This window comes from Pyxicephalus adspersus, chromosome 4, assembly GCF_032062135.1.
Source record: "Pyxicephalus adspersus chromosome 4, UCB_Pads_2.0, whole genome shotgun sequence".
Lineage (NCBI taxonomy): Eukaryota > Metazoa > Chordata > Amphibia > Anura > Pyxicephalidae > Pyxicephalus > Pyxicephalus adspersus.
Genome location: NC_092861.1, coordinates 25,373,423 through 25,394,758, shown reverse-complemented (window position 1 = coordinate 25,394,758; position 21,336 = coordinate 25,373,423). Strand labels below are relative to the sequence as shown.

At 36.5% G+C, this 21,336-nt stretch overlaps 1 protein-coding gene across 1 annotated transcript in view; it reads left to right on the top strand.

Annotated features, from left to right (window-relative positions):
• SNTG2 (syntrophin gamma 2) overlaps positions 1–21,336 on the top strand; it is a 225,310-nt gene that overhangs the window by 183,956 nt on the left and 20,018 nt on the right. The window contains exons 12-13 of the mRNA XM_072410095.1: positions 15,909–15,980; positions 17,453–17,662. Of these exons, the coding sequence (XP_072266196.1) occupies positions 15,909–15,980; positions 17,453–17,662 (282 nt within the window). The remainder of the gene's footprint in view (positions 1–15,908; positions 15,981–17,452; positions 17,663–21,336) is intronic.

The following is a 21,336-nucleotide window of genomic DNA, read 5'->3' as shown; positions in this document are numbered from 1 at the left end:
TCTGAGAGAGTGGTATTTTAGCCAGTCGTCCTCCATATGAGGAGAATCTGGGCAAGGATGTTGGTGTTTGGGGAAAAATGGTAGAACATGGTTCTGCTCTTTTTCACCCATAGTAGAAAATATAAGTTATGACGTGTGGGGGTCGATAAATTATGTAATGTATTTTTTTTCCCTTTGGCTTCATGGGTATTCTTATTACACTTATGCTTATTGCTTGTGTACGTAAGCTTTGCCAATTGCTAGCTTTATGCATTTCAACATAGGGTTGGTTTTAGATACATTTGAGTCCTGGGCAAGAATCAAATTGGTTGGATCGAGTTGGAATACTGCAGGCTCTCTGAACTGACCCACTCTATAGGGTATAGAATATTCTGTTCCTTTGTGCGTTTCTATCTTCTTAAGAGCAATAAATGTCCAAGTGTCAGTGTGGGTAATAAATTCATGTAGAAGTCTAAATAAGTAAAAATAAATAATTAAAAAAATTCCCTACATGATTGGTGGAACAGAATTCCCTAAAGTCAGTGGATGTATTTAATGCCCAGCACATTATTAACGATTGGCCCCCTGTTTCAGTAGAGCAAGTGCTCTTACTTTCTAGGTTCCATATACCAGGCCGCTCCTTGAAGTGGAATTAGAGACGAGAAAATACAAACACCATTAGAAAAGAGATCATTCCAACCAATTGTGCTTGCAATATTTCTGGGTGCTGAGTTCTAGCACCCAGCCACTCACTGGCACTAAGCATACAGCTGCCCCCAACACAGGGCTTCTTCATTGTAGGGGTTGGCTGCTAATGGAATCCCCAATTAACAGCACTTGAATTTGCCTACTTGTAAGATCCCTTACTTCACTCCTCCATTAGTAAACAACTCATACATATTGAAAGATAATTAGTATTATAGCTTCTTAACATCAGAGAACAGGACAGCTTTCAACACAGAATGTAATGTGGTAAATTCACCCAAGCAGGAGATGTCTAATTAGGAACCATTAGCTGAAAAACACATCACATCTTATTATGTATGCCTAATAACAATACTCAGTTGGCGGAATATAAGAGTTACTTATATATTAAGAACGTGGCTTGAAAGGATTTTCATCAGTAAGTGAGGGAGAAATGGAAAGAAGAGTCTAAGAGCAGTTACTAATTGTTTAATAAGGATACTAAGGGGATTTGTGTGCTTAAGAAGTGCTACATAAAAACACAAGAAGGTATTTTCTGTGAAAATAAGTATTAAATAAAAACCAATATTTGTAATCTCAATATGAAGTTGTGTTAGCCTGTTTACAAAAAGTTGTTTCCACACAAAATATGGATACCTAGATGTTGGGTTAGGATTTGTTTCTATAAAAATAGTTTAAAACATGATAAAATGAGCATTTAATTCATGCAAAGTAATCAGATTAATTGTAAAACAGAGAGAAGTAAATAAATCATAATTTCCGATATTTGCAGTCCATCCACAACATGCTCAAACAGCAAGTATCCACCCCAGCAAGGAGAATACTTTATGAAAATATGCCAGCTAGGATAGAGGGTTGGGTAGTGCCTGGCCCATTTCAGATTCCTAAACTCTAGGAAAAGAGATTAACCACTATGGAAATACATATATGTGAAAATGGTTTTAGATCTCATTGTAATAGTTAAAGAAATCATGTATAAACATCTTTATATCTATACAATATACAAATTTATTTCTTATAAAGCTAAACTTTAGGCAAACAATTTAATTCACATATTAAATGCATACTGTATGTGAGAGTTATTTTGCTTTCCAGAATATTTTTTTTTCAGCCCATCCAGCACATAACACAACCTTGTCTGAAAGGGCAGAAGACCTGATTTTTCTCTGCTGCAGTCAGGGTAACAATTACAGGCTTTGTCCCTTCTCTGGCCTATTGCTGGACAGGGAATGGAAAATAAGCAATATAACAAGTTCATCTTTCGGTCACTTTGTTCTCTCCTCCATGTCTCTTATTATTGTCTACTTATTATGCTTCTTCATCTCTTATTAATGTTTCAATGCACAAGTCTTCTCTCTAAATGTATATTTACATGGTGTTCAACATTCATGTATTCCTTCAGCATGTAAACTATCTGGAACTGTATAAATTAAAGAGTAGGGATGAGTGAGAAATCATTACGATCCTCAGGACTAGAGGTTAATTAACCTCTAGTGCCCAGGGAGATCGCAGTAGATTCTTAGGGCTGCATTTGTTCATGCAGCCCTGGGAATCCCGTGTGCGATCCCCGGCACTAGAGGCTAAATGGGGACAAGTCTCCCTTTTCATAACCTCTAGAACCCTCCGATTGGCTGAGGAAAGCTTTCCTCAGCCAATCAGAGAGCACTAGAGGTTTTGAATGGGGAGACTTGTCCCCATTTATTCTGTAGTGCTGGGGACCGCACAATGAGCTTATCAATGAATGCAGCCGTGGCTTTTTTTTTTTTAAATTCGATCTCGTTTGGCGAATTTACACTGGCCATGCTTGCTTACAATATCGGTAAGTGAGAACGGCAGCAAATTTGCTGTGAAATTGAGATTGAGATTAAGAAACACGCTCGCTCATCCCTATTAAATAATCACAAAATCTAATTTTACTTTTAGGTATACTTTTAGATAAATGTAAAATAATAAACTACAGTATTTTTTCTGTATATGTGTGTAGATAGAAGACATGCTTTTTTATTTTGTTTTCTTTTCTTATGTATAAAATAGCACTATCTGCCCCTCTTATAAAAAAACAAATGATGTTACTATCACATCCAAGTCTGTCACTGACTAGCAGTAAATGGCACCTTGGCTAGCTGTGCACCATATCTTATAAAAGGCTTCACTGACATCTAAAAGATGGAGACAAGCATGTCAAAAAGGCCCTCTGCCTTTGGATTTTTGTTTGTTAACATCCAGACTAGAAATTTGAGCTTGGATTGCATTAGATGAGTTTCAATCTGGGTTGGAATAGCTTAAATTTGAGTAGAAGAATGGACTCCAACCTGACTAGCACTGTTTGGGACAGGAGATCAGCATAGAGGAGGGAGGTGTGGATCAGGTTTTAAGTTTTCGCAGAGTTTAGCTTTAGCTAGTGTTAACACAGGAAAGAGCATTATTAATAATGATCAAATATTAGGTTAGAAGGATTAATGGTTGTATACACACCTTTAATATATAATTTAGAGCATGCCTGGAGAGTATGAGAACCATGTATGGCACTGGAGAAAAGCAGGATCGTTTGCTGTAAGAACAGCAAGTAGGTTTTTAAGCTATGTTCAGACTGGCAAAAGGTTGCAGTTACTGCTTCCTCATGCCAGGGAACCTCTGGTGAGACAGCTTTACCCTGTGGCGTGACCTTACCCTTAGAGAATGAATGGGGGCAGAATTAAGCAGTGCCAGTACTGCTCACTGCTCCCAGCTGTCAAACATGCAGACATTGGTTTTGTAGGAACCATCACTGTGGTGTGAGTGACCAAGTGGCTGGAAGGGCACCAGCCATCGGGAGCAACATGGGATTGCTTGATCCCAAGGCAGGTTTGAACCTACAATAACACATATCCATTATTGGAATATCACAGTCCATAGTAATGTGCAGAATCATTGTAAAAATGTCATTCCCTTTTGCAACACAACAGAAATAAAAAAAGATTGTAGGCTGCAGATACTAGCATGGTAAAAAACAGATTACAGAGAGGCGTTAGGTGCCTACTTACTGTAACAGACCATAACACGTCTCTGTAATACTAACACACCTGATTTAAACATTTTCCAGGGTTTTATTATCATGCACTGCAAACATCCAGATATTGAAAATACATATACACATGAAGAATGAAAAGAAGTAATGACTGTGATTTACAAGCCGCATCTTTATTCTCTTATCTTTTAAAAAAAAAAAGTTATAGAGTAAAATCCATTGAATATAACCATTATAAACAAATAAAGGCAACTGTACACTAATGATTTGCTCATCTGTAGCAAAATGGCTTTTAGATTAGTGCTAGGATACAAAAAACATTTTTAAATCATAGAGGAAATCAGTCAGTTACAACCTGTCTTTAATATTTAATGTATATAAAATGCCTCTTTGAGATTTAATTCTTCTTTAATGTGTTATAGTTACAATGGTAGTTTTGTTACAGATAGATGGCTATCATTTTTCAATCAGTATTTTACCTCTCAAAGCATGATGTGTTGAAGGTTTCTAAGCACTGAACTATTTTTTATTACATATTCCTTTAGAAAATGAAATGTTTAGAGGTTATATCAATTCAAAACTACAATTTTATTGTAGCATAGTATTGCATACTCCAGATCAGACTTCCTCAACCCTTTTTAACACAGGAACCCTTGAAATCATTTTCAAGTTTTTAAAATTGTTATACTTACATCTCATAACACAGTAAAGTGATTAGTAAGCCATAGTAATTTTTAACTTAAATAATAAAGAATATGTAATTAGTGTAGTATTTAACAGCCAGAACAGATCAGCCTACCTGTTCTATCCAACAAAAATAGTATTAGTAAAAGTGTGGGTATTAAATCAATAATAATAACATACAAGAATGGTAGTGAAAATTGTGCTGTTTTCTAACATTCATGCTCAGTGTAGAAGTGACCCATTTGTGAAAAAGTGCATCCTTTCAGTTGGTGGCCAGTGTAGGTGGGAGATCATGTGAGAGCTGCTTATTGTTCAAAAAACTACTAGTATCCCCTATAGTTCCATTAATCCATAAAGAAGGCTGCTCTGGATCTTTAGGAAAGACTAGTTACAATGCAAGAATCTAAGTTCTTAGTCTAAAGTGATTGTCATTATGTTTAGTTACTATGCATGCTTTTGGTAAAAGATTTATATTTGCTCTTTTTTAGGTCTAAACTTTGAGAATCAGAGATTGGAGGTCATCTGAGACCTGGCTGCTGAGTCATCAACTACCTGACCATATCCTGACAAGGCACAGCGGTTGTCAGGCATGTTGACAGGGCATCAGCTAATAAACCTTAGGTGACCTCTTACTGTTGACTTTAAACCCAAAAGTCACCTTATCAAGTTAAAAGTTATGTAAACCAAAACAAAAATACAATAATTTGCAGCTTATCAGTCATTGGTAGTGACTTCATTACTTTTTTAGATTTTCTTCTGCATGCTGTTCTGGAGCATTAACACTCACTCCGCATGCTCTTATCTATGGAGGAGCAGTGGCTTTTTTTCTTATCTCCATAAATTAGGGATTCGGAAGAATGCGTTCTGCAGTTCATAGAAATGCAAAAAGTCTAATAAAAGTAATGAAAAGCAGAATGCTCATGAAAAGAACCTAACAAGATTTCTAGAATGATTGGATAACCTTTTGCATTTATCAGATATTTACCTAATATACCAAAACACTTTCAGTTAAATATTTAACAGAAAAACTGAGAAAATCAAAAAGCTCACTGTCAATTTATGTATACACTTAAAATGAAGCAATATATATATATATATATACATATATATATATATAAATATACAATTATAATAATTTCAATATTCCATGATTGCATAATATTGCCTTGTTGCAAAAGCCCATTGGTTGCCTTAAATAGTAAGCCCTAGGCAAGCAGATAATTGCACAGTTGATCATTTGTATAGCTATTGTTTTACCACCAATCATCTGCACAGGAACTGTACAACTATGAGATTTCCATAATAACACCCACATTTCTCCATTCCACCTGCTGTCCTTTATGGATGAAAGGCATAATAAGGATGGCATTAGTTTTCAGAACAATAAATTCTACATAAACAACTGTCCCAGCTGTTACCTGCTTTTTGGACTACAAGTGAGCACACACTCTTTTACTTCCTCATTACCAAATGACCTATTCAATTGACATTTAGAATGTATACTTAAAGTGAGCATGTGAACATGTGCTATGTAAGCTACACATCACACCCCTGTGGCAGCACTAAATGGCCCAATCACATGTTCTTACATAGCTTGAAGAACTTTGGTATTTCCCAGTCGTAGGTTCTCTGTGCTCTACAAAATTATGGGTGAGCAGTATATCCTGGGTAATAAGGAAACCCTGTTGCTTTGCTGTGATCAGGAAAGGCTTGGTATTGCTTTCATAGCAGCCACTGTTGGGTTTGATACGGGGGAGTAAAACTTTGGGGCTCTTATATATATGTGTATATTCACATATCGAGCTCGAAAAAAAAAAAATTAAATGAAAAAAGGTTGCGGGCCGTGTTGATCAATGAATGCAGCCCCGGTTGCATTGATTGATCAGCTCAGTGTGCGATCCCCGGCACTAGAGGTTAAATGGGGTCTCCCCATTCAAAACCTCTAGTGCTCTCTGATTGGCTAAGGAAAGTTTTCATTGAGAACAGTGTGTGATCCCCGACACCAGAGGGTTCACAAACTGGAGGATTCCCAGGGAATCCTGTGAATCCTCTGTGAATCTTCCTGTTTTAATTTCCTCAATCTTCCGATGATTTTGCGAAATTAGTTCGAAATTTTACGGAACCAACGGAAGTTCGAGGAAATTTGCACGAGAATGCCGGAGGCATTCTTGCTCATCCATATTCACAATCTATTAGGAACTGTAGGCCCTGGTGCATTTGGTGCTTGTTGTGCATGTTTGAGCCGTATTTTTAGCTGTTCCAGCTCCAGTCGCATTTTAGGATTATCTGAAGGTGGACAGCTTCTTAAATGATCCAAGAGGCACTTGTAAGAAAAATCAGAAAGATGACCTGCTGGCAGGGATACCAGGCTCCTGCCTTCTTGTCAATCACTGGTAATCATCAGGCAAGCAAATGCCATCATATTTCTACTTTATAATAATCATTTGCCTGAGTGTTCAGTACACTTTTTGCCAGCTGCAAGCTGCAATCTACACAATAGGAAGCTACCAAATTTAGAACAGGCTAAGCCTCTTGGGGACATTTTACAGTGCAACATAACTGTCAATTGTAAAAATAACTATGACACATTCCATTTTGATTTGAACATTTAGTAAATAAAAACGTCAAATGCTAAATTACTAGCATGTACCTCTTAGTCCCAGATATTTTTAGCATTGTTTTTAGTCACTAGGTGCCATACATTTCAAAACTCACAAAGCTGCCCGGGAAAGTTTGCAAAAAAACTTTTTCTGCAAATTTGTGAAAACAAAACTTTGGTCTTTATTTTTATTCTAACAAAATAACAAATTTCCCAAAGTATATGCCATCATTCAAAATTTTAAACATGCCACGATCATTTCTTTCTATGCATGTGGGCATGTTTTATCATTCGGCTTTTGAATTTAAGAAATAAACTGAACACTTATTTTAGGAGGTTGGAGGCACATGAATATTCCATAAATATGTTTATTTCTGTGCGACAATGTACGCTTGTGTTCCCTGTCTTGTCCTGTATTTTGGCTTAGCTCCTGCTGGTGGACTCTTACTGTGTTTGTGTTAATATAACAATATCTATGCATTCTGCATTGCATCCAAATAAAGTTGTGTACATTACTTTGTTATTCTATTCAAAAAATGTTAAAAATACATTTTCTTAGCATTATCTTTTAAACTGCCACATTACAAAAATATTTCTGAGAATAATAACTGTTTATGGCAGTCATCAAACAGTCAGGCACTTGGACAGTGTTTAGTTCTCTCTATCATGTCATAGAGACAAACTGCTTCCCCTAATAAATTAGAGGCTTTATGTAGAAAAAAGGGAATTTGACATTCCCTTAAACATTCTCTGGTGGATACAACTACTCTCTTTGAAACAGATGGACCTGGAAGATTTCCTAGGAGTTTTTTCAGGTATTTATTTGGGCAGTCAGGCAGGGTGCAATGCTTGAGCAGGATGGAGATATGATAGACACAAAACTATACTGGATATCTGATCATCAGCTTAATAACTTAATTACATATGCAAAGATAGTACCGTAGGTAACAAACTTTTGTGTATGGTTTGGTTTTAGCAGTTCCTTAAATTATTATGTGCTTTTTAATGAAAACAGATAATTAAAGTGAATTTACAGTGTCTCCTAACCCAGCCTCTCTCGCTTTCCAGCTTGCTCTAGATTCTTTGACAAATCAGCAATTGGGTATTCATCCCAATGACCACCAACAAAAGGAGCATTTTCCCACTTCACCAATGGCCATCAGTAAAGGGGTCTCACATTGGCCACTAATGTTAAGAATATTTTCCCCACCAATGATCCCCATTAAAGGGAGCTCTTTTCCCAATACCCCCCAATGTAAAGAGATATTTCCCAAATGACCAATGACCATCAGTAAAGAATGCCCACCAACATAGGGGGGTCCTTCCCCAACTAACCACCAATGTAATGGTGCATTACTTATGTGATCCCAGGGTAAGGTAACACTATATCTTTTTCATGACTTTTTTTTTTTTTTACACAAATTATTTACTTATACATAATACTTATACATCAATAATATGTATATCAGACTAGCTCAAATTTTAGTGGTATTTACCTGCACAGCGAGTTACATTAATGAGCTGAAATATGTGGCTCCCCAGTTCTTTACACTATATATAAAATAAGCATGGTCTTGACATAATAAAATATCAAACCCTTTCCTTTCAAATATAAATATATAATGCAGGATAGCAAAACACAGTATAGCAGAGTTAGACTATTCTCACAATATGCTGATGGGATATCAATTTTGCAGGAATAAATTTGATTAGGATCAACACAAGATAAATTCTAATTCAAATAAATTGCTTTTAGTTACTGCACTTATACAATAACATTCTTTATGGAAAAAGGCTACTTGACAAGTACAATAGTATAATATTTATTAGATTACATTTGTCAGCACGTTCACAGAATCAAACTTTCTGTGTTTATACCTGATGCTGTTCTTTTTTTCTTGACTATTCGGCATGGTTCCAATTTATTTAGGGTAATGCTGTAAAAAAATAATTATTAGTATGTTGCATAGAAAGATATGGATTTTAAATTTGCACACAAGAATGAGCATAAATCAAGTAAGAGAAAGAAACAATTTAAGCCCTGTAAAAAAAAAAAGCTCCTACGCACAAACCAGCTGTCATCAGTGCTGCACCTGACTGGTATTTGTTCTGGGGGTAATGAAATTCTCTGTGGGGTAGACTGTATTGTGCTTACTTTTGTATTTCTCTTGCGTTTCAAAGTGCTTTTAGAGAAATACACTAACAAAACTATATCAAGAATATAGACATGGGGAGGCAATCAATTTGATCTTCTGCAAATATGTCCTCCCTGCAATGATTACAAAGATAAATGTTTTTGACTTCCTTAGACAATTTAACCCTTTATGTCTCATCATGTTGATGTGTCTGGGATGAATAATAAAGTCACAATTCCATCAAACATGAAACGCTCGCATTTAAGCTCAGGCAGGGGACTGAGCCGCCTGCCTACTAAGTGGCTCTAATTTTTATCTTGGCTTCCATCTTCAATGAAGATGGATGTTCTGCTTGGTAAATCTTTATGGCTTCTGACATTCCTAATTCAGGATGATCTTGAATCTAAACACTATATTAGACATTAGAGGGTAACTTGATTTGGGTGCATTATTCAATGGACTCAGGAGACCTGAAGCACTTAAATGGATGACCAGTTCAAGGGAAAGGGAAATGCTCTGCAAACACCTTTTGGAACTGTCCTGCAAGGGAAAATTAAATTAGAGATAAAAAAAAACAATTTTTTAACTTGCCACCAGCAATTCTTGTGACTACTTTTGTTCATTTTGTTATCACTCAATCTGGCTGTTTCTATTTATATATAGTAGCCGTAGCTGCTTGCCATGCCGGGCAAAGTAGTAGATTCGCTTTAAAGTTGCTCTTTCCAGCAGTACCTATAATCCTTTAGTTCACACATTGTTGACAAATAGTTGTTACTTCTAAATATAGGGGGAGCTATGTTGATGCTTGACAACTGGAAAGTCATGATCCCTGTACTGTCACATGATGTTGCAAGAGTGTAAGCTCCAAGTTAGGAGAATGAACGATTACCATAAGCTGTTGTGGAGGGCAGCATTAAAGTGAACAAGTTATTATTTTGTTATTAGTTTTTATTAATAAAGTGAACATGTTCTCCTAAATCTTTTGCAAATTTAGGTTAGTGTATTCTGGTTTCTAGACCTTCTAACTGCAGCGCATCTGCAAAACTCTGGATTTTTTTGCAAAATTATTGCATTATATTTCTTGTTAATTTATTTTTTTTTATTTTTTTTGTGTGGCTTAAAACCAGACTCTCCTGTTATGGTTTATGTAAATCAAAATAATAAACGGCAGCGGGCTAAAATATTTAGGTCTCTTGGAGGTAATAAATAGGGATGAGCAAGAATGCCTTTGTCGCGAAAATTTCTGATTTCTGAAAAGTTCTGATACTCCTCCTCTCAGAGTGAGTCATGCGGCTCGCGTTTATGAATATATGGGCACGTGTGAAAAATCAGGCTGCACCACCATGCTGCATTAATTCATGAGCAGCCATCCGTGAGACTCACACTGTGTTCCTGGATAGAAAAACTCTTTTCAGGAACACATAGTATAGGACTGCAACAACAATCAGGGGAGCAGAGCTGCTCCGCTCCCCTGATTGCTGTTGCCACTCTTTAGTATGTGTTCTTGGATAGAGTTTCTGTATCCAGGAACACAGGACTCCTGTGTTCTTGGATAGAGAAACTCTATCCAAGAACACATACAACTAGTAAAGGGCTGCAAGAGCAATCAGGGGTCAGTTGTCAGCTCCGCTCCCCTGATTGGATTGCAGGTCCCAAAAATTCGATCTCGGCCGCCGAATTTACAAAGGCTGTTCTCACCTACATGTTTGGTAAGCGAGAATGGCCCAATTCGCCTAATTTATTAAATTTGCTTGCTCATCCCTAGTAATAGGGGTTGTATTGCTTTGTGCAATGATGTTCATCTAACATTAAAAGCTTCTGGAGAAGATAACACCATGGTGTCATAACTTGGTCTAATCACAAGTTGGTTGTAGACTAAACTGTATTGGTTGCAGTTTACTTTGCGGGGAAGCCTAAGAGAAAGCTGAACCTAGATGTAAAGACTGGCTGGTATGTCTGGTATGAATTACAAACCCTTTGATAATTCACAGGTGCTGTATATATTTGAAATCTTTATTAAGCTTCTTTTGGCAGAGACCGTCTAATTTACTTTTTTATTGTCAGCAATACACCAACAGACACCTTTAGCAGGTGTGTAAATCACTTTTTCTTTTGAAACAAAAATTCTTTCATAGTTTTCTCCAATGTTTGGAAAATTAAACAAATATTTATTTAAAATGGATGTGCTTAATACCTAGCTGGAATGCATGCAATAGAGGTATAAACACTATTCGATCTCCTTTTTTGGTAGACTCCATTAATATAGTAAATTACCCTGATTTTCCTGTGTGTGCAGTGTATTTACCATTTTTAGTATAATAATTGGGAAACCCAGTTTTAAACTAATGCAGTCAATTTGCCTATAAAGATCAAACTGATAATTTATCCTGATGAGCTCATCCCTCCATTGTAGATACTTCCCTGTGCTCCAAGTTGTTTACACTGTTCCTGTACAGAACACCCCAGAAACTTCCTTACTTGTTCATGCCTGGAAGACAAGTTAGAGGTTTCTTCAGCAATATATTTTTTTTTAACTGAAATCTGTCTAAAACTTGTAATTGCTAAAGGCATGCAGATGGTGCTTCTTTATTTCTTAAAGCTGTTAAGTCAAGGCTAATGAAGTCAGGTTCTCCTATTTATTATTCATTAAGGAAAGAAAATAGTAAGGGAAAATCAATTTTTTTAATCCTCTACAAATAATAATTTGCAATACAATCTGCTATAATCATTGCAATATATATATATAGTTCTCTAACAAAATTGGATTTCTTTTTTGTTTATTTAGATGGAAAAAGTAAAGCAAACTCAGGGTGTCATATTGAGTTGGCATTTGGCCACATTGTAGAGTGTTCATATCAAGATTGATTGTGTCTTACTGTCCATTATTACCTGTCATAGCTTTTCTACAACTTGGTGATTGACTATAAAAACTTAAATTTAAGTTGATACCAGATCAAAAGTAATCTGAAGCTGACAGAAAATTCCTTAGAACTATCCATCTGCCTCTGTGTGGCTGAAATCAATTGTCACTCAAAGGGCCATATTTGAAATGACCTTTCCTGTGTATTGGAATTAGAAATATTATTCGGTGCTTGAAAAAATGGGATCAAAGCTAAGACTAAAGATGTGTAAATGCTTTAAATTCAAACTGTTTAAAATCATGTAATTTGCATTGGTTAGATTAGAATACACTTAAGGCATTATACACAAACATTTACACTTGTAAGTGAAGTCTGGGCCATGAACCAAAAAGATTACTTCTTTTTCCTATGACAGTGGAGAAATAAAGAGAAAAAAAAGGTTCTAATATTGATCAAGTGTCCATGTGGCAGTAACGCCCTGGACATCCCATGGGACTCCCTGTCTCTGTAACCATGTTGAAATGTAATTAATCCTATTTTTTTTATTCCCTCTCTGCACAATATTGAGCAGATTACCTGACCTGATGCTCAGTTGGCTAATAATTATAAATGGACAGGTTTGACCCCTACCTTAGGACCATGGCAGGAGGGTTTTTGCTGTGATTTTTCTGGGATCATTACATGTGGTATTCTGTTAACCATAGATTGGCCAGCTGTCACAGCTCACATACTATTATCAAATATTTTATTATCTACCAACAGAGGGTATATCTTTTAAAAAATATTTTAATTACTGGCCATATTTCTATTAACAAAATACAGGGTCACAGAAAAAGTTAAAAGCCAACAAAAATGTAAAAAAACCTTCCCACTTTACACAAAATGGAAAAAGAAAAATAACTAGTGTCTGGAGATGCATAAAACAACTATTGGCAATATTAGGTTAGTAAACAAACTGAACTGATTTTTTTTTTTTTTCGCAGTTTTGCAGTGAGGTTACCAGATTGTGCTGTCTGCCAGGGCTAATTAAATTATTAGAAATGTTTTAGCGGGCACAACAGTTCAAATAAATGTATTTCAAAATTTGTTTTGTCTCTAGAGTGTAGGTTAACTCAATTCCTAATATAGTAGAATACATTTTTATTCATTCAGAAGACTTTAAAAAAAGTTCCATATTCAGAAACAAGTTAAATATTTTGTAATGCTATAAATATGCACACTAGGGCTCTATGTATAAAACAGGAAATCAGACATTCCCTCAAACATTCCCTGATGGGAATCTTCCAGGTGCATGTGTTTAAATGGCAATATTTTATTTTCATCAGGGAATATTACTGTATACAGAGAACCATCTGGGATTGGCTGCAAATGAAGAAGCACAGGCAAGACATTTGGTAATATTAGGGGGATAAACCCATGTACCAAGCAGACACAGTAGCTTGTTAAATGTCTCTTTATTTTGGCTACCAAACAAAGCAACACAATGAAAAGGCAGCTTACATGAACTAGACATAGGTGGATGCAAAGACCATAGATTAAATCAGAATAGATGAACAAGCACAATACCCTTTGCAAATAGCGAAGACTCCACAGAGACTTGATTGCAGCCTACATACTGCTATTTCCACTTCCTCCTTCATGGTAGCACACCTGTGCTCTTATAGCAGACCTGCAGTCTGCTGGGGACAAACCACTGGGTGTAACTGGGGTGGAATGGGAAGGACAACCCAGTACCTTCCTTCCCATTCCAGTCCAGGGCCCTGAAATATAATAAAGCACAGCAACCCTAGCAGGGTTGCCTCCTCTATCCTGGTAAAATTTATCTTGGAAAAAGGAAAGAAAATGCCAGGGTTTTTAGGCAAAATAGTAGTTATTATTGATATGTTTAGTGTGTTATATTTGTAGCATACAACGCACATACAATACAATAGTTTAACATAAAATGTAAAATATAATATAGCACACTAAACATATCAATAATAACTACTATTTTGCCTAAAAACCCTGGGCTTTTTATTCCTTTTTCCAAATTATCTAATATATAAGGGGTTGGCACACAAGATTTTTTCCTCTCTCCCCAGTGCACACCCTGGTTTTAAAGAGCCCATGGTCTATACTCTGGGGAAATATATCTCCCATCCAGGACCAATCCCTGCAGTCCTGTACAATTTTCTTTATATACCGTGTTTCCCCGAAAATAAGACACTGTCTTATATTTTTTTGGGCTTCCAAAAACACACTAGGTCTTATTTTCTATATATATATATATATATATATATATATATATATATATATATATATTGTATGTATAGCACCTAAAATTATATTTCCATGGCGTACTAAATATTGTACTAAATAATGTTGTACCTAAACCTTTAACTGCAACTTTTTTTTTTAAAGGGTGAAGCACCTACCCTTTCTGTTTTGATTACAAAAGACAGAATGGGAGGGCAGAGCCTAATGGGATACATCACAGAACCTGGGTGGCTCTTGGCTGCTCCTTCTGTGCATGCCCAACCATTTTCCTTCACTGAAGGGAAAGACATGCTGATCTCACACATGCGCAGTGAGATCGGCTTTTTTTTTCCCTTTTACAGTGGGCTACGTCACCCGATCTCGTACCTGCGCAGTGCAATATCAGGTGACGTACCCAGAAGAAGTAAGAAGACGGCGGAACCCAGTGCTTCCTCTGCACTAGGATGTAGAAGAATTCCAGGACAACGAGGGACATGATCAAGGAAAGCTTCACCACGACTGAGGGAGGGCTCTGCAAAATTAAAGTGTGTTTTTTTCAGTTTAGTTCTGCTTTAAGGTTTCTATTATTATCCTACTTAACTAATGCAACAAAAAATGACTTTTATTTTCTATACATATACTGTACTTGCATTATACAAACTGCTCTTACACTTTCCTATAGGATGCTTTGTATTCGGACATCACTTATGTAGAAGGAAAAAGTACAAGGACATATGTATATAATTTTAGTTATTATATTGTTTCATATTGAAGCTGAGCTGCTATGGAAACATGATGGCTACTAAATTTTACAAATGAATTGAGTTATTCTCAGACCATGAATACCATTTATTATAATGTACATAATGGCTTGTTATATTAAATCAATTTTTTTCTTAACATTGTGCTAATAATACGGTTTAAACATGCTATCTTACAGTGTTCCTGTAATCATTGGAATATAATAAAACGTCTATTTAATGTCATAGCAGGTGTCATTAGTTGTCTGTACATTACCTCGGCTAAGAGATTAAATATCTGGTGGACCCTGGGGATCAGGGTCTCCGGCAACACAGTGCAATTTATTACTTTGTTATGTTGAAGTCAGCAGGAGGAACCACTAAAATCTGCAAAGGATACAGTAGATCAACTCTCTTAGAAGTAATGGTTTCCCAGAAGATTTCTAGGCGGGTGGAGGGGTTTTTGGTGGTGCAGGAATCAGGAAAAGTTTGTATTTGCTTTTTCTTTACAAGTAATAATTTAATTTGAAGTTAGGTAAAAAAGTTTTAACATGTTTACTGTATAAAACAAATTTAGTATGTGCATTTTATGCATTCTATAGATGTCGTGCTGAGGACAAAAACCTGGCATTTGAGCTGATTAACTCAGTACCATTTTTGCTAAGCTTGATGTTGGGTTCCAAAAAAGAAACTGTGGGTGTTGACACAGCATTCTCTGTGTTCTTGTACTGCCTATAAAATAACTATCCTGCTTGGAAAAAATAGGAACATCATACAAATTGCAAGCACAAGATGCCTAATACATGGGTATATGAAGAATAATTTGCATTAACCAAAGTTAGGGTATTTGTGACTTTTGATGAATCTTTCAGTGAAGCTGTCTTATGTAATTATCTTAAGTGTATCTTAATGTTAAAAAATGTATGGTACTGAGAGTAAAAAAAAAGGTCTCCTGTTTTTTAGGTTAGCACGCTTGACTGGGTACGAGCAGAAAAAATGTATAACCTCTGTGAGGTTCTTTTTAAAGTTAGCAAGGTAAGTGTTCTTCTGCCAAGTTCATTATGATTTAGAGACAGAGAATATTAATATTTCCTTACATTGTCGTGATCTGTTTTATGGATCTTTTAGTTAATAATATTAAGATTTTTTTAAATGTTTTTCCACATTTTAATTTTCATTTTAATTCTTGATATGCATGGTAAATAAACTCTGGGAAAGGCCAGAGCTGAAACTAAAATTTGCAGTATTCATTTGAAAAAATAAATAAAACTTACCCTATAATTGGTGAACCTTTACACCACAGGTTTAGCATTCTTTGCAGGCTATTCACCCTATTAAATAAAGTGATTTTACATATTAGTCTTGACAATGTTTTATCTCTAAATGTGCTCAGTAGTGTTCCTAATTATCCCAACATCCAACATTTGAATAATCTCTTTTAGAACTGAATATATGCCTTCGAGTTTGGTTAGGGAGTGGCTGTTGTATATATCACTAGAGGCTGAGATCTGCTATTGTAACTAATGAACCATAAATAGTGACAGTAAATCCATCATCAAAGTAAATATCAGTAAGTATTTACATGGCCTGGTGGTAATTAGAGGTGCTTATACCCCCTGGCAACCCATGTCCAGTGGTAGAGATGACACATATTGACTGTAGCCTGATGACTTTGCCAACATGGTTACAGCCAGACTTTACAACCAGCCAAGCCTCTGAGAAGAACTGTTTCAGACTTGGATATTGTGAAACTTTCAACTTCAGCAAGTTGGCAATGTGACAAGCCTACATTTGGTTAGGATACAATGTATCTGGTGGGAACCTGCTGTCCATTGGCAGAACTATAATGCTTGCAGGACTCACTTCAGCTGGGGCACTGTAGCTTCAGCTATCTGAATTACCCCTGCACTTTGTCATATGTAGCAAGAAGATGATTCAGAGGTTGCTAAAACATGCAAAAAGCTAGCCTGCCAACTGGGGAGCTAGCCTGCTGCCTAGGGATAAGGACATAATCTGAGCCTGGATCCTGACAAGCCACCAGATCAGATAGGAGATGAAGATGTGCTGCACGTGAGGGGGTGCAAGCAGCTACTTAGACATTTAGCAGCCCAGACATCAAGGGAACAGAATGTTTTGACTTCCAGAGGATGCAAAAGTAGGTTGATTGTGGAGAAAAGAGTGCAACGTTGGGATGGTTCAGAAGTAGACAGTAATGGAGGGGTGCAGAGGGATTGTGGCCATGAAAAAAAGGGAGACAAGTAGCTGGAGGTGTTTTGATGACTAAGCTGAAGGGCACCAAAACACGCAGAAAGGATGGGAGGTTGGGTTTTTATTTAGAGTATTGATACCTATTAAAGGCATAAAAATGTGTGTTATAAAAAAAAATAAAAATGAAATGGTCCAAATCCCGACATCCATTAAGATTACTGCATTCGATTGTGTATAGGTGACTTCTATGTAGATAAACCATGTCCTAACTATTTTTTGTATCGAAATGTCTGTTTTAGGTTTGGCCTGCTGATGAAATCTGGATTCAAGAAAATCTTTATTTAAATATCAGTCAGAGTGAAGATTTTGAAGAACAGCGACCATACTGTTTTAGCGTGTTGGTTGGTTATGGAAAAAGCCATTACTTCAGCACAGAGTTAGGCAATGATCTGCCGGTGTGGGAGAGATCGTTTCAGAAAGCAGTTTTTATGGAAGTGCAAAGAGCAGGAGTAAGTAACACCAAAACCATGTTTTCTTCTCTACTAATAGAAATGTGTACTGATTTGAAGAGGGGTATGACCCAAGACTGTCATATCTGCAAACGTTTGTTCTTTAAGAACCAGCAAAGTGACCAAGCAGCTGGCAAAAAGCCAGCCACCAGGAGTTGCATTGGATCACACAATTGGCAGGCCTAAGCAGTCTAAGCTGACGTCAAAGAAAAACAAAAAATGGTCTTTCTGCAGATCTGTTAAGATGGACATGTAACAGTTCTATCTGGGTAATATGTTTTTTTTACCAGATTGGAAATTTGTGTCCAAAGCTGTATATACAAGTTGTATGTGAATGTAACAGACCTCATAGATATCATGTTTACAAAGTGGTATTTGATCAATCTTTGACCACAGTTTTTCACATATTTACAAATTACATTCACCAACTACAAGTTTAAATAATGAAATCACATTCACATATACTACATCCAGATTTTGCTGCTATTATTGTAAAGGGTTTAGGAACATTGACTATGTCATTTATTATATAGGCAATATTACCTTCATCAGCACCAAATGCTCAATTCAAATGATACATTGCTGGTTTTACCACTGATTTACCATTAAGCACTGCAGAGATTCATAAAACTTGCAAGTCATAGCACACATTTATGGCATGTTTAACTAACGGCATTAGATGAGTTTAAAGTAAAATCATAATTTGAATATAAGAACATCTGTTACTTTCACCACATGTCACAAAATGTTATATCTCTGCAGAATAGTAGAGATGAATGTGGTCAAACTGAATTGTTTTGGATTTAAAATTTTCTGTTAGCATGGCCTTCTGTTACACATAACATACAAGATTTAAGTGACAGATCTGCACAAAAAAGAACATGGCACATGGGTATTTAGCACAGTTCAGTTTGAGCAAAGGCCCTTTAAATCAAAGATAGTTAACCTCAAAGCCATTCAGAATGGTACTACTAGAAACAAAGAACAGAAATGTTAATTCAACGGCATTGTAGTTTTTGTTCTGCTGTATTGTCACTCTGACTGTGATTTAAGTAACAGTTAATGCTTATGGAGTCACTGGACCTTTACATTTAAGTTTATAATTCAATTACTGAAAAATTCAATTTAGGCTGTAATTAAGTTTAAAAGAAGATTACGGGGGGAGGAAAAACAAGTTTAAACTGAAGCTTGTCATGCTGTCTGCTTTGGTGATCATTGTTACTTCATTTTTATCTCTTTAGCTACTACTATATCATTTCCAGCATGTTAAATTATTTCAACTCATTCTACCTTAAACTAGAACTCCAGCCCCTTTTTTTTATTTTGCCAAAGCATTTATAAGTTTAAGTTGCCTCTCTTTTACTTGCAATTTCAGGTTTAGTTTAGTACTGCAGGGTATTCAGTCACTGTGTTTGTGGGGGGTTCTAGATTGAATGCATTGTTTTTAAACATTTTTGTTAAACATTGATCTTTATTCTTAAGAAAAGAAGGGTAAAAGCCGAAAGTCAAAATAACATGTACAGTACTATTGGAGACATGTTTCAAAGAGGGGGAGCAAGTATCAAGTTCTTAAACATTACAAAAATGCAGCAGATCGAAATCAACAATCCAAATATACTAGGGAAATGAAGATATAGACTACATTTGTTTTTCTGACTGCAGTCCCTCAGGTCCTTTTGTCCTAGAAAGCACTTTGAACAACAGAGAAGAGACTAGCCCCAGTCATCTAATAATGACAGCTTAAACCCCCCCATAGTTATAAAACAGAGCTAAACATACCAGACACATAGATTTTCTGGTTGCAAGAAAATTCAAAAAATGTACTAATGCGGAGAAGAAAATAAATCTGTCAGGGTGAAAAGTAAGAAGCATAGGCTCAGTTACACCTATGCTCCCACTACCCAAGTATAGGGATATGTCTTGAAATCAACATATCTGGACAGATTTCAGTCCATTCTCATGACTAATAAAGTGTCAAACAAAAAAACACTTTAAGTGCATCTTATCACTACTGAACCCCAATAGAGTCAAACAACAGACTAACAGGCACATGTTCCACAAGAGAATGATCCAGGTAGAGAAGGCTAGAAGTTGTAATCTGCCATATTATGGTACTGTACAATCCTAATGGTAATAATGAGGTGTCAGAACATTTAACTTGAGGTATACCATAGAAAGGTGACATCCATTATCCTGCTTCAACAATAGCCATATTCTGAGTAACTAATTAGAGACCAATGGATGAGGAGCTTCCTAACACACAGTCAAGGTCTTTGAGGCAGGTTTTTTAGGCCAACTGCTAAATAGAGATAGAAAGTCAATCCAGGGTGTTACATGTCAAAGCTGGACTTGTTAGTTGGTGTCCCCCAAAGTGACCATATGTCACACACTGGTGAAAAACGTGTTTGGTTCTATACAACAAGCCAAGATACCTCCTATCCATTGGGTAGGAGATTACACTATTCTAGGAGACAACATAGCTATACCAGAACCTTTCGCCATCTTTCAGGCATTTTTTTACCAACATTCTTCCTACCTACTGTTCTCACTAACCCTAACCACAATTGTGTCTTCAGTAACTGACAAAAACTCTTTTTCCATAGATTCTCTATCCTACCCATATTTTCTATTTTTTCTGTCTTCCCTTTTCCCAAGTCTCATTTTAAAATGTTTAGCCTTTTATTGATCATTCTTCTCTCAGCGCATAACCTGTTAAGATGCATCTTGTCTATAGTAAATTATTTTCTATACTAAATGAGCTAACAACATTTAAAGTGGTGTTCATTTCTGTTATTTCTTTATACAGTCAAATGGATTATCCAGTAGATGTTACTGTGCTCTGAAATGTTGAATCATCCTCCCTTTAGTAGGTGTATAACATATTTTGTCATTATTTCTCTGTAGCTAGTTGTAAATTTGATTCAGTTCATTAAGGACAACATCAGACTCAAGGTAAACTAAGCACTCAACTGTGATCCCAACCTCTCTCATTCAAAAGAATGGGAGAAGGTAGGAACCATCATACAGCTGCAGCAGATCATGACACAGGTCCAAAAAACAAGTAGCTTTTGGCCACATGGTTATTGTTTGAATATCATCACCATGGCCACACCATGCAAACATAGTCACCAGCAGCAGTTTTCTGTGCACCTTGGAGTTTCCAGCAACACAGCTTCACAACGTGGGTCTGAAAGAGCCCTAAGGTGCACAAGGTTGCCATTTTTGTTTTTTTGTTTCTACTAGAGATGAGCGAGAATCCATCCGCCTCGGCCGCATTCATTGAGAAGATGTGTGATCCCGGCACTAGAGGTTAATTACCCCTCTAGTGTCAGGGATATTCTCAATGAATGCCGCCGTCTCGGGCCGCATTTATTGAGAAGATGCGTGATCCCCGGCACTAGAGGTTTAATAACCTCTAGTCCCGGTAATATTCGCAATGAATGCGGCCGCCTCGGGCCGCATTCATTGGGAAGATGTGTGATCCCCGGCTCTAGAGTATAACCTCTAGTGCTGGGGATATTCTCAATGAATGCGGTCGCCTCAGGTCGCATTCATTGAGAAGATGTGTGATTCCCGGCACTAGAGGGTAATTAACAGAATCGCATACTTAAAAAAAAAAAAATTTTAATTCAACCTCGACCATATTCTCTCTCGCTCGCTGATCCCTAGTTTCT